The 13286-nt window shown below is 36.5% G+C and overlaps 2 protein-coding genes across 4 annotated transcripts in view; one reads left to right on the top strand and one right to left on the bottom strand.

Annotated features, from left to right (window-relative positions):
- Positions 1-2913, top strand: part of cpt1ab (carnitine palmitoyltransferase 1Ab (liver)) — a 31140-nt gene extending 28227 nt beyond the window's left edge. For both annotated transcript variants that reach the window (XM_028448356.1, XM_028448355.1), the window contains exons 17-19: positions 255-368; positions 1236-1328; positions 1416-2913. In XM_028448356.1, coding sequence (XP_028304157.1) covers positions 255-368; positions 1236-1328; positions 1416-1502 — 294 coding nt within the window. In that variant the 3' untranslated portion in view covers positions 1503-2913. The remainder of the gene's footprint in view (positions 1-254; positions 369-1235; positions 1329-1415) is intronic.
- An 8361-nt stretch (positions 2914-11274) lies between these two features.
- Positions 11275-13286, bottom strand: part of LOC114465302 (SITS-binding protein) — a 38686-nt gene continuing 36674 nt past the window's right edge. For both annotated transcript variants that reach the window (XM_028450227.1, XM_028450228.1), the window contains 2 exons: positions 11846-12025; positions 11275-11680 (listed from right to left, as the gene is read on the bottom strand). In XM_028450227.1, coding sequence (XP_028306028.1) covers positions 11507-11680; positions 11846-12025 — 354 coding nt within the window. In that variant the 3' untranslated portion in view covers positions 11275-11506. The remainder of the gene's footprint in view (positions 11681-11845; positions 12026-13286) is intronic.

Below are 13286 nucleotides of genomic sequence, written 5' to 3' on the forward strand. Positions count from 1 at the left end.
TTTATTTTTAGACAAACAAAATGAGAAACAAATGAGAGCAATACTAAAATAATGCACCACCAATGGTCCAAATGGTAAATTTATATTCTATGAAAGCATGCAAAAAACTTGGACACACGATCCTTCAGGATACCAGAACACACAGAAAAATGAAATTTTCTGTTGCACTTTGCAGACAAGATCACTTTTTTATTTTTTTAAGTGTCCCGTTTAAATGTAGAGTGCTTGTTATTTCAGTGTCTTTAATTGTTTAGGTTCTGTCTGACCCGTGGAGGCTGTCAACCAGCCAAACCCCTCTGCAGCAGGTGGAATTGTTTGATCTGGTCAGACATCCAGAGTACGTGTCCACAGGAGGGGGATTTGGTCCGGTAAGTTATCCATTATCTTAATATTCAAAGCATTTGGACAATAACTGCTTAGTTCTCCCAAACGTAGATCTGATTTCTGTTCACACAGAAAGTTTGCATATAAAGAAAGATGTGTTTCAGTCAGAAATACAATTGTTACAGTTGGGTTTCAAGTTGAAATGTTTATATACAATTAGATATGCCAAAAATTGTTAATCTATTTATTTATTTATTTATATATATATATATATATATATATATATATATATATATATATATATATATATATATATATATATATATATTTCCTTTTAATCACATTTCTTAAACTGCTCTAACAAAACCATACATCTTAAATAAGACAACTATTTTCTGTACTGGAACATAGGTTGCTTTCCAAGAAATGTACTATTTACATTGAAAATCCTCATATAAGTCTGTCTGGCCAATATGTCACATGGCTGGACGTTAGACTCTGTGCATTGCTGATTGACACATAGTTTAGCCAATAGAGTGCTTCTTATTTTAAAAGGTGGGCTATGGGATGAAAAAGGAGGCAGAAGTTTTCAGAAATCTAATGTAAACAAACTTTTAACAGTGAGAAGTTGATACTTTAACTTAAGCACTCTAACTTGTGCTAAAGTGAAAGCATTTTTTTCAAAGTGACTCGCAGTTCCCACTTCTACTCACTAGATGGTGCTGCTGACTGGCTGATAAATCCACAGATGGATCGCTCTGCCATACAAGTGGCTTTCTTAATTTTAAATGGAAACAAAGCGACCTATACTCTGAAAAATCTGATAGTTTCCAGTTAAAGTGTTGTAGATTATTAGATAATAGTTTACCTGTGGAGCATAAAAACACTATTTGTCCCTCTTTGTCCTGAAGGTGGCAGATGACGGTTATGGCGTGTCCTACATCATTGTTGGTGAAAACCTCATTAACTTTCACATCTCCAGTAAACACTCAAGCCCAGAGACTGTAAGTCGTCCCATTTAATTTCTATTCCTGCTGTTATTCTTGTTGAACCTTAAATGTAAATGTTCTGATTCTGTTTTTTTCCTGCAGGACTCGCACCGCTTTGGCGCCAACATTCGACAGTCCATGCTGGACATTCTGGATCTGTTTCAACTTGAAAAGAAAGCCATCAAGTGATGGTTTCCTTTGCTGGTTTAATGAAAGATTATTTTACTGAAACATTTATTCTTTCTTTCATCATCAAGCTTTGTACAGAATCAATTGTTGGATGGGTGATTATTAGAAATTAATTGATGCTACAGATTTAAGGGTTCAAAATATTCCCATCAAACCGTGTGGAAGCTGTTCACGTGTGTGGATGAAAGGTTTAATCTTCTGGACTGTTAGCACCGGTGCCTTAGTGATGCGCTAATCTTTGGATAGAAAGGGAAGAGGAGTGTGGAATAGGGTTTAGGTCGAACCCTGCAAACATTTCAGTACGATGGTCTGATTGGATCCCATTTCTAGTCATAGGAAAGTTATGTTTTGAATGAGTTTATGTCCCTTATCTTCTAAAAATGTGGTTTTTGTTGAAGTTTCTGAAATTCCACATTTAACTGACCAAAGTTATGATCAAAAAACTTTGTGATCTCCAGTGTAAGGAAATGGCCGGCTTTCATCTAAACGGTTGTTTGGAGTAATTTCCTTCACCTAAGGAAACATGTGAAAGTCAAACTGTAACTAAAGGATGGATTAAACACTTGAAGTGACTGTGAGAGAACCTGCAGTTTGTTCTAGCTGCTGATTTAATGATAAAGTGGCAGGGAACGATCATATTTTTCCCCCCTGTTTGTTTAGTTCTCAGGATTGCTGATATGTTTAAAAAACGTAGTGCTTTAGCTAGCATGTACATTTGCGACAGCAGAGGAACGTGAGATGCCACCAATGAGCTTCCTGTGTTGCGTAGCATGAAGTTTGCAGTTTCCAGTGAAGTTAACGGTGTGTGGAGCTTAATTGCATCTTTTTCTATTTATATATATATATTGATAAATATATACAGACAAAATAAATATTCCATCATGTCGGTCCTGTAGTTTATGTGAGCTACGTTTGGACTGTAAACGTCGTGGGTTGCCAGTGACGGAATGATTGCTTCATGTTGCTGCTGAGTCATGATTAGGTGCACATTTCATCACTGGTTTGTATCTTCAGTGCAGTTAAACCAACCTTTTATTCGGCTTCCTCTCAACGGGGGTTCCATGCATTACCTTGCATATTTATGTATATGTTGTCACTTCATATTTATTTTTTTTTCAGTTTCAAATTCATTCATGTATTTGCTTAATGTGGAAAATACTCCGCTTTGCATATTTAAAAGGTGAAACAGACAAACGGCTCCCACCCTCCGTTTTTTGGACACAAATTGCAGATTGTGCTGATACGTTGTGTGCGTTTTTATCTCAGTAGACCTCAAGTTTACACTGCTGCATGGTTTGTTTTTGGAAGATACAGCTGTATATGTTTGCCTTTTAATGACACGTGTGGGGGAAAAACAAGCAGCTGACCAACACCAAACAAAGTTTTAACAATAAAAGTGAATGTGACAGCTGCAACTTGGTGTTTATTTATTTTTACAGACAGATGAACTCATTCAGAATAAACGTTGTTGTTGTTGTTTACCGGTACATTGTTATTAAAATGAATTTGAAGTGACAAACGCAAAGGAAGGTAAGACCTCCAATAGCTGGATGTACGAGGGTGTTGTACAATAATTTATTTTTAATATTTTACCAGCATTTTGGTTGTTTTTTGTTCACGGGTTATTTTAACCAAAGATAAACCTTGTTTTATGGAAAATTGTATTGAATTTTGAATGGGATTCAGATTAATATATTGATTCTTAATCAGTTAAAAAACATGTAATATAAAAAATTCATATTTCTCAACATTGACGAAATTTACCAATTTTTATGAAATTTGTTGTTGGGTTGGTTCCTCAATTACCCCACTGACTTTCATCTGGATCTGATCTAAACTGTGCATTTAATAGCATTTTCTTTGAAAAATTGGGGTGTCCATATTACTGTATCGTTAGTAATGGTAATCAAAATGTCTTCCAAGCCTTTAAAATGTGAATATCAGAATAATTGATCCAGACAACTGCCAATATCTGGAAAATAAGAGATTTGGAGCTCGGTGAAAGTTTGTGCTCCTGTAATAATCAATGATTGGGATGAAAAGCTGTGATTATCTCCCAAATTCTAATGATAAAAGTTGTTTATGTCTAATCCCTCATTCAGATATATCGACTACAGAATTATGAGGAGGAAAGAACAGCTCATCCAATAAGATCTTTTTCTCTTAGGTTTTATTGCAGGTGAAGAGAATGTTATCTATAGTTTAAAATAAATAAGAGAGACTTTAAACTACAAGTTGAATTGAATATGAATGTTCTTTTCAGGAGTAGAGCCACTTCATCAAATAAAGGATGCGTATTGCTAATAAACGGTGCATAAATGTCGTCTAACACTCTTGTTGATGCCATGGATGATGAATGCCAGTGCATCGCAGTCAAGCATAGAGAATTAACTAAACAGGATTGAGTGTCTTTCATTAAAGGTGCAGTCCGTGACTTTCAGATCCCTCTCGCCCTCCTTCCCTGCTGCTCTCTTGCCCTGCGTCCAAACTTTCCAAAGTCCTCCATCAGAGGAGCTAACAAGCTAACGTTAGTCCGACAGCAACATCACAGTAATACAACATGCTCTGTTAAAAGCATATTACTGCAGCACTCTCTCAATGTGGACACAGCAGCAGCAGCAACAACACTGTCATTTACAGCAGCCCACACAGAGGCTGCACATGAACAACACATGCACTACAGAGTCAGAGTTCTAGTGTAATCAAACAATGTAAATCAAGCAGCAGTAATTACCTTTCAAGCAGAAAAGTCACCAATTCCATCTTCTACTCCTCCAGACCATACACTAAAAAAGACGGCACTCCAGCACCGGGAAAGGGGCGCGGCCTGTGAGCAACAGCTGTCACAGTCCATCAAACGCAATTCTGACTCTGATTGGTTCTTTTTGCTCGGTCGTGGTGCATTCTGGCAATCTGCCAAAGGCAGCAGGGGAGACTCAATGAGTCTGTTTTTTTTTTTCACACAAACTGCTAGTTGATGTAAAGCTGTCCTTACACAGTGACAGCTTTAGCAAATATGACAAATAGTCACTTTTATAAGAGTTGCGGACTGCACCTTTAAATGACGTTGAACCAAAGTTAGGTTACTAATAGTTCAAATCAAATGGACATGCTTTGCCTTGCATTATTTCCACATGGTGACATGTGAGCAGCTTCTGCTCCTGTGTGTGACAGTCAGATCTTTCCCTCCTTGGCTCCCTGTTTATTTAATCCTATGGAAGCTGCTGCTTGCTGACATGGGCCTGCCTGGTGGACAGGTGGCTGGGCTCAAGTAGACATCACCAAGGAGCAAGTTCAGCCTCCTTAGGGTATTAATAAGTTCCGCCTGTCAACTTGTTTAGTGCTAATTCCATGATTAAGCACAATTAAAGAGAGAAGACACTCAGAGAAAGCACAAGGTGACAGATTTCTAAAAAGGGAGGGCAGGAAATGATTACATGGGTCTTGTTTTATTAACAACTGTCATTCATCAGGCTCGCTCTCTCCTGCTTACACACACACACACACACCTCCACAATGGTACATCCCCACCAATGTCACCCTGCACTGGGCTTCCGATAACTGTCTAATGTTTCAAGCTGACATTTCTAAGGTCTTTGTGCTCCACATGGGTAAAATATGAAAGATTCAATGCCAGATCTTCATATATTATTTAAATACAATGTTTTTCTTCCTGCTTATACATTTCAAGCATTATCCAATTAAAAAATATGAGCCAAAGCAGGAGATTAATATTTTTTCCGCCACATTGAGGCAATTGATGAGAAATCCACCAAACTTAATCTGCTGGCTCCATTTAAAATGCACAGCAGCTTGGTAAGCTGGAAAACCCATTCACTTAAGAGCAGACATTGAAACCTAAAACCTTGACTTGCACTTTCTAAAAGTAGACTTTGGAAGAGATTTGCAGCCTCTACTTGTCACCAGTTTAATTCATGTGTCACTTGCTCCACAGCAGCCTCAGAGTCCAGCGTAGCCAGTGTGTTGTACTGGACTGGTAGTGGTAGAGAAGCTATACTCATTCATACTGTACAGTGGACATGATCCACATTTGTGTGCTGGCCTCGCTGCACTAATGACTGTCAACAGTTCACCACTTGTATGTGGGTCATTTTGGGGTCATTTATAATTTTGGAAGAAAACTATTTTTGTTGGATTTCTTGCACAGACATCAAAACTAAATGAATTAAATGATACATTTATTTTCAATAAAGAAAATAAACTGGTTAGATAGAGGTCATTGGCCTATGGTTCTTAGAAGTTAAACTCTCAGGTGAAGTGAAGCTAACAAGAACAAAACTAAAACAACGCATACACGATTATGTAAAGTTACCGGTTTTTAAAAGGGGACACCGTTCCACGAGTAGGGCTGAGCAATATGGACCAAAGTTAATATCTCAATATTTGTTCTCAAAATAGCAATATATGATATAAATCACTATATTTTTTAACTCATTAAATAACATTAATTTGCTGATGAAAAAGGTCACATGGTCACATTTATTAACAAACAGCTGCACAGTATGAGACACTTTTCACTTTTTTTTCCTTTCCTAAAAAAGGACAGCACGTGTGAGTGAGTTCTGTAATGTGGCTCATTTAGGGGAAGGTCTGGGTTAGGACACACTCTATAAGCCATCAGACTGTGTGTTTCATGCTGTTCTGAGAAGTAGCAAATGCAGCTACTCCTAATAAAAGTATTTTAATACACAATAAGATATATTGTTATTGCCGATGTTGTAATTTTCTTTCTTGTCAAAATAGAAAACTCGATATACTGTATATTGAATCTCGATATATTGCCCAGGTCTAGCCACGAGGAAGGTCATTTAAGGTTTTGCGTGCAAAACTACCCACGGCTGGGTCTGAAAGTTACTGCTACCTCCTGATGAAGGGTCCTCTCAAGTCTCTAACACTGTAACTTCATCACCTCACAAACCGCGGAGCCACTCGAGTATGTCCTGTGAATTTCATTTTGCTGAGAACTGCATCCACATTTTAAAAAGTGCCATATGAATCTAAGTGATTAAGGCGAGTGTGTAAACGGAGAGGGTGAGCTCCATGGTTGGCATGGAGGGTCTGTGCATGTCTGCGGCCAGCTGCACCTGTCTAACTGCACTAAAGGAGCTGAGGTCGAGGGGCCCAAAGTGGAGCCCAGCCAACAGATAGCAGCCCCAGCACAGGAAGGTACTATAGAGGAGGAAGAGGAGCTCACCCATGGTTTGCTCAGTGACCAACAAATATCTCCCACAGTTCTACACCAGTGTGGAAAATAGCTTTTAAAAGATTAAAGGGATTAGAGCAGTAAGTCATCAGTTTATTCACGATATCATCATCGGCCTCCGGTCCACTTTTGTGTTAATCCCAAAGTAAACGCACAAAATGACCAAAAAATACACAAGATGACTGGAAATACACATACAATTACAAGAAATGCATAAAAGGGTGATAAAGATACACAAAAATATACAAAATGACAAACAAAAATACACAGAATGACTTGAAATACACATCAAAATGACAAGAAATGCATAAAAGGGTGATAGATACACAGAAATACCATAAATACAAACAAAATTACAAACATAAATACACAAAATGACTTGAAATACACATACAATTACAAGAAATGCACAAAAGGATGACATGGATACACAAACATACCAGAAAAAAGATTACAAAATGACAAACAAAAATACACAGAATGACTTGAAATAAAAAGATAAAGATACACAAAAATATACGAAATGACAAACAAAAATACACAAAAAGACCTCAAAACACACAAAATGACAATAATACACAAAAATGAAGAAAATGTAAAAACAATTTAAAAAAAGAAACACAAAATGAGAGAAAAATATACAATGACAACAAAAATACATAAAATGACCTCAAAAACACACATAATGACAATGAAAATATACATAAAATAGGAAAAAAAAACCCATATATAAACAACTCCAAAAACACACAGTGACCCCATAAACTCACAAAATGGCAATGCACTGACACATATTGAGTAAAAAGATACCAAATGATTCCAAAAACCAACAAAGTGACAACAAAAACATAGAGAAAATAAACAAAATGAGAACAAGAACACACAAAATCGGAGAAAAATATACAATATGACAACATACAGATACATAAAAGGAAAAAGCACAAACCCTTTATCATTATAATTCTGACATCGATCAAACGCATTGTTGCCCTCGCTCTGATAAACGTTGCCATTCTCTGATATACTGTATACAGTGTACAGTCAAAAAACAATTATCATGTGTTAAACAGATCATTTACTGTCCATATTCTTCTTTTCCAATTCAGGCTCATTAACCAACCCCTTCTTATGATCTTATTAGCTCCAGTTAGTCCAGTGGGAGTTTGATCCTGGTTTGGGTAAAAAAAAAAAAAAGTAACTTCAACTGTTTCATTGTGCGTTTTTGTTTAATGACAATACAGTTAAGTCACTTCAACATTCAAATCTTGATGTACAAAAGCTACAAAATGCCTCTCAACACACACCTGATTCAGTTTTAAACTAACTCAATCTTTCAGGGCAAAAAGCCCTAAAAGATTAGAGATCAAGTCCCAAAATCCCCACCATATGATAATCAGATATACTTTACTAACTTACGCAGGATTGAGAAATATTACAGATGAAAAGAAGAAACACTAAATGTATATGTATAATAACTGAATAATAATTTAAGAGAGTGAAGTAAGAAAATGTAAACTTTATTGCAACTTTAGTCATTCTACGTTCTCTGATTTATACAGAAGAGAAAAACACTTGTAATGGCACAGTCATCGTAATATGTACATTGCTGATACTGCAATAATCCAGACACTCGAGTTATCCAGATTTAAGAAAAGGCATTTTAAGGCACATTATTAGCTCCATTTAAAGAGGAAGGAATAATACAGCAAAGCTATTCCTGCATATATTCATTATTTTAATGTGAAGATACCACAGCATCACGAGGAGAACTATGACAGGTTCTCACATGAAGGGCTGTGGGGAATCACAGTTTATCCAAAAGTACGTTCTACTTTAGGAGAGATTAAGACTCCGATGTGTTCACAACGCGTGGGTTGCACTAAGACATTAGGTGATCTGATAAGCTTCATTAGACCTGAGTGTTTCAGTGGGTACATCATGTGTTTTATCGTCTAAGTGACACATTCACGAGTCTCTATAATCACCGCTGATCAGCTAAGGTTAGCGTTAGCATGTAAAAACACAAATAAGCAAAAACAAGCACTGGCAAAGGGGCCCGACTAACCATTAATGTAGCAATGTTCCAGTTTTTAGGGTGTTTTAGGGCTTTTAAAGTGATATATATATAAAAAAGATACTCAGTGGACTCATTTAGATCTCATTAGTGTGAATTTAAACTGGACAGAAAGGACAGTGCAGCTAAAAAGAGAGAGTTTGGCACACGTTCAGGTCAGAAACCACATGACGTATTAAGAACTTGTAACATTTCTTCATGTTTTTTCATTAAAAATTAATGAACGGATGTTTTTTACTTTAATAATGAACTGATGCTACACTCTTAGCTCACTGCTCAAATTTGGCCTGGGCCCACTTTGGGCTAAGGTAGCTGTAGGCTAGTAAGGTTAGCAAACAAGCTAGACAGTTGAAATGGTGAAACAAAAGAACGACTGTAGGACAGTTGCTCACTGGACAAATGTCCAGCTGGCATTTACCAAAGCAAAATGCTAAAGAGAGCCAATTGTCCAATGTTAAAATATAATACAAATATTTACTAACCCTAACCTATGTATAATATATTGGTATAGTTTATACAATATATTGGTTTAGTTTTTTTAATATATTGGTTTATTTTTTATAATATATTTGTTTAGTTTATACAATATATTGGTTTAGTTTGTATAATATATTGGTTTAGTTTGGATAATATATTGGTTTAGTTTGTATAATATATTTGTTTAGTTTGTACAATATATTGGTTTAGTTTGTATAATATATTTGTTTAGTTTGTACAATATATTGGTTTAGTTTGTATAATATATTTGTTTAGTTTGTATAATATATTTGTTTAGTTTGTACAATATAATGGTTTAGTTTGTATAATATAATGGTTTAGTTTGTATAATATATTGGTTTAGTTTGGATAATATATTGGTTTAGTTTGGATAATATATTGGTTTAGTTTGTACAACATATTGGTTTAGTTTGTACAATATATTGGTTTAGTTTGTACAATATATTGGTTTAGTTTGTATAATATATTTGTTTAGTTTGTACAATATAATGGTTTAGTTTGTACAATATATTGGTTTAGTTTGTATAATATATTTGTTTAGTTTGTACAATATAATGGTTTAGTTTGTATAATATAATGGTTTAGTTTGTATAATATATTGGTTTAGTTTGGATAATATATTGGTTTAGTTTGGATAATATATTGGTTTAGTTTGTACAATATAATGCTTTAGTTTGAACAATTTGTGGGCAAATGTCCCTTTTTTTGACTTTTGGGGTGAGTAACTGTCCAGTGGGTAAACGTCCTAGCAGCCCAAAAAAACAAACCAAATGTTGCCACACTCAACACAATTTATCAACCTGATTCTCAACCATTGTGTGAATCACGGGAGCAACTTTCACAGTTAGTTTTATTGTGGAGGCAGCTTTCTCTGTCCTGGCCTAGCACACTGCTAATGCAACCATCAGTGTAGAGCGCTTTGAGACTACTTGTGGTACAAAGTGCAATATAAGTTAAGCCTGTTTACCACTGACTAGTCTATACCATCATGTTACTGAATCATTGTGTGTAAGGGTAAACAAAATAACCCACAATTTGACTATGTGAAACATTAACTGTTATACCTCAAATGATATAAAATGATCACCATTGGATTCCTATTAGTGAATAGTTTATTAAAAAGTAACTAAACCCTGAGGTTTTGCCTTAATTATGGGCGGGGCTCCTGGAGCAGCTAAGACACGCCCAGTCTATACTGTGCATAGATGGTTCTATGCTATGCTAACTACCTACTCACTATTCACAATTATCTCCCTCCAACCAACTCGCCACAAATTGCAAAGTCCACAGGTGATAATTTTTAAAGGTGGGGGCGGGGCCAACAGTGGTGGTTCGTGACATAAGAAGCCACCAAAGCATCACAAACCACCATTCTCAGCCAATAGCAAAATTTGATTGTAACAGCCAGGTTTCAACCCATTGAGGGCAGTTTCTCTGATATTTTATCCACAAAATATGCCAAATTAACTGTATTGATTAGCCACTTGCTAACTGCTATCAGTGCGGTAACCCTAGAGGCTGCTCTAATAATCATACTTACAGTACTAAAGGACATTTAGATATGTCGACAGAAAGATTTTATCAAACCGGAGAGTGTAATTGGTGTTTGATTTGAAGTTCAAGTAAAATCCTTCCTAATGAGTGAACATGACACTACCGTGGTGTCTGTGATCTACTTTGTTCGTGCTAAGCATTGCCTTCGAAAGCCTTTATCAACCTTTTCCTTTCCTATTATCTTCATTTGGTCTTCTTGAGAGATTGTTCTAAGCAAACAAGGAACTTGCCTTGTTGCTCCTTGTCAAGAGAACCAGCAGCAACTAAACATTTTAAAGACTGTAGAAATGCAGTATGTAAACACACATTTTTTTTTCCAGAGCCAGTAAAAAAAAAAAGAAAAAAAAAAGTCAAAACTGCGCAAAAAAAGTCAGTTAATAAATCAGCCAAGAGGTACCATTGATTACAATAAAAACAAAAAAACAGAAGAAAAATCGTGTTTCACAAAGGAAAAACCTTACAAATAGGTTTGAACTTTAAAGTGCAAGTAGAAAAAACAAACAAAAAAATAAAAATTAATCTACTTATGTTTTCAAGTCCAAGGCTTGAAACAGGATCAATGGTCTTTAGTGGAAAAGTGCAAGTTGACAACAGCACAATTTTTGTTGTTTTTAAGAATTAAATTGAACACAGTAACAGGGAAAGTCATGTGACTCAGCTCCTTCGTAAGAAAACTGCCACGCGCTCCAGCGGCACAGGGTAATCCTGAAGAAACGTCCCGCCGTCGAACACCTGCCCATTCTGGCTGTCCTGCCACTGAAAACCTCCATCTGGTAAATAAATATCTCTGTGCACTGCCCCCTTCTCCACCACTGGTGCCACCAGAACCTGGAAGTACACGTATGGATTAGTTTGGTAAAACACATTCAGATGTCTAATTAGCTGGACATCAGGTTACACTCAGTGTTGGATTTATACGCTATCCGATGCCAAGTGTATCAGTGATGACTTAAGAAACCCAATCCCCATTAGGTCAGAATTTCATGGAGTCACCTCATCTCCAATGAGAAACTGGTCATCGATGGTGAAGGTCATGGGGTCGTTGGGACTGAGCCACCACATTGGTCGGTAGATGGGGTTTCCTGTCACCTGCCATTCCTCTGCAAACTGTTCTATCAGAGGCACCACTTCCTGCTGATGCTTTGATATGTAGGTCCGAGTCAGATTCAGCACCTGTGAGCCACCAGTGCAGATTGACCATTAGAGTATTGACGATGGAAGAAAGCTTATTAAGGTTCCTAAACAAGTTTAGCTCTCTTTGTGTGAAAGCTTTAACTCACTGTGTGTTAGCTAAACAAACAATGGTTTTAGCTTTAACTTCAGGCAGTAGTGTGTTCAAGCCCATATTACTTAGGCGAGTGTTTCACAAATGGGGGTACGTGATGAAGGTGTCCCGATCCGATATTGACACCGGATATCGGTCCGAAAAAAAATATTGGATTTTATCGGACTGCATCTAAAATCATCAATATAAGGTTAACGATAAAATTGTTCCGCTCCAGCACTTCGATCCATAAGTGACTGTGGTTCACACTCCAACAAAGTAAACAACTGTTGCTGACTATTGTTCTCTGTTTGAGTAACATCACTTGATCAAGCCTATTCTAACATTCCACACTACAAAATAAGTAATAAAAGTATGTATGATTCATGCTGATATTGTATCGGATCAATATTGGCATCAGCAGATATGCGAGGCTGCCATATCGGTATCATATCGGAAGTGAAAAAGTTGTATCGGCCCAGATGGCACTACATAAAATATACTGAATAATAAAAAGAACAGATGAACAACAAGTTCCACAAAATGACACCAAAAACACACAAACGATAAAATGATCTTGATTAGAACATGAACAGTCTTGGTCCCACACCAGGTGGGAGATGACCAGAAGTGTTAAAAACTATAGAAATAAATCTATTCAGGAGGCACTAAGTACAGTTTCATTTCACTTATTTACAAAATGAGATTCTTTAAAATGTGCATAATCACTCATTCATTCCATCATTGTGCTTATATTATAGTTGTTTTTTCACAGTATTCTGAGTAAAATGTTGTACTCAGACAAAGGGGGTACTTGGATTCAGAAATAAAAGGAAGGGGGGTATTCAAGCCTTAAAAAGTTTGAGAGCGACTGACTTAGGCTATGTTCACACTGCAGGTCAATTCAGATTTTGTTTTGCACACGTGTCACATGTATCTGATTTTTTCATGTTTATGTGAACAGTAAGAAATACAGCAAGACCTTTTTGAATAATATGTTAAGGTTTCATTTATTCAGACAACTCTTTTTTTCAGGAAGCTGACTTTGATCTGCTGACAAGTCAAACCGCGGTGAAGGACATGGCGAAAAGCAGACCGTGGAAGGAACACATTTTTGTTAACACAGTGTGTGCTTGCGTACGCACATCGTACCATCATACTCCAAACTGA

The sequence above is a fragment of the Gouania willdenowi genome, chromosome 6, assembly GCF_900634775.1.
Source record: "Gouania willdenowi chromosome 6, fGouWil2.1, whole genome shotgun sequence".
Lineage (NCBI taxonomy): Eukaryota > Metazoa > Chordata > Actinopteri > Blenniiformes > Gobiesocidae > Gouania > Gouania willdenowi.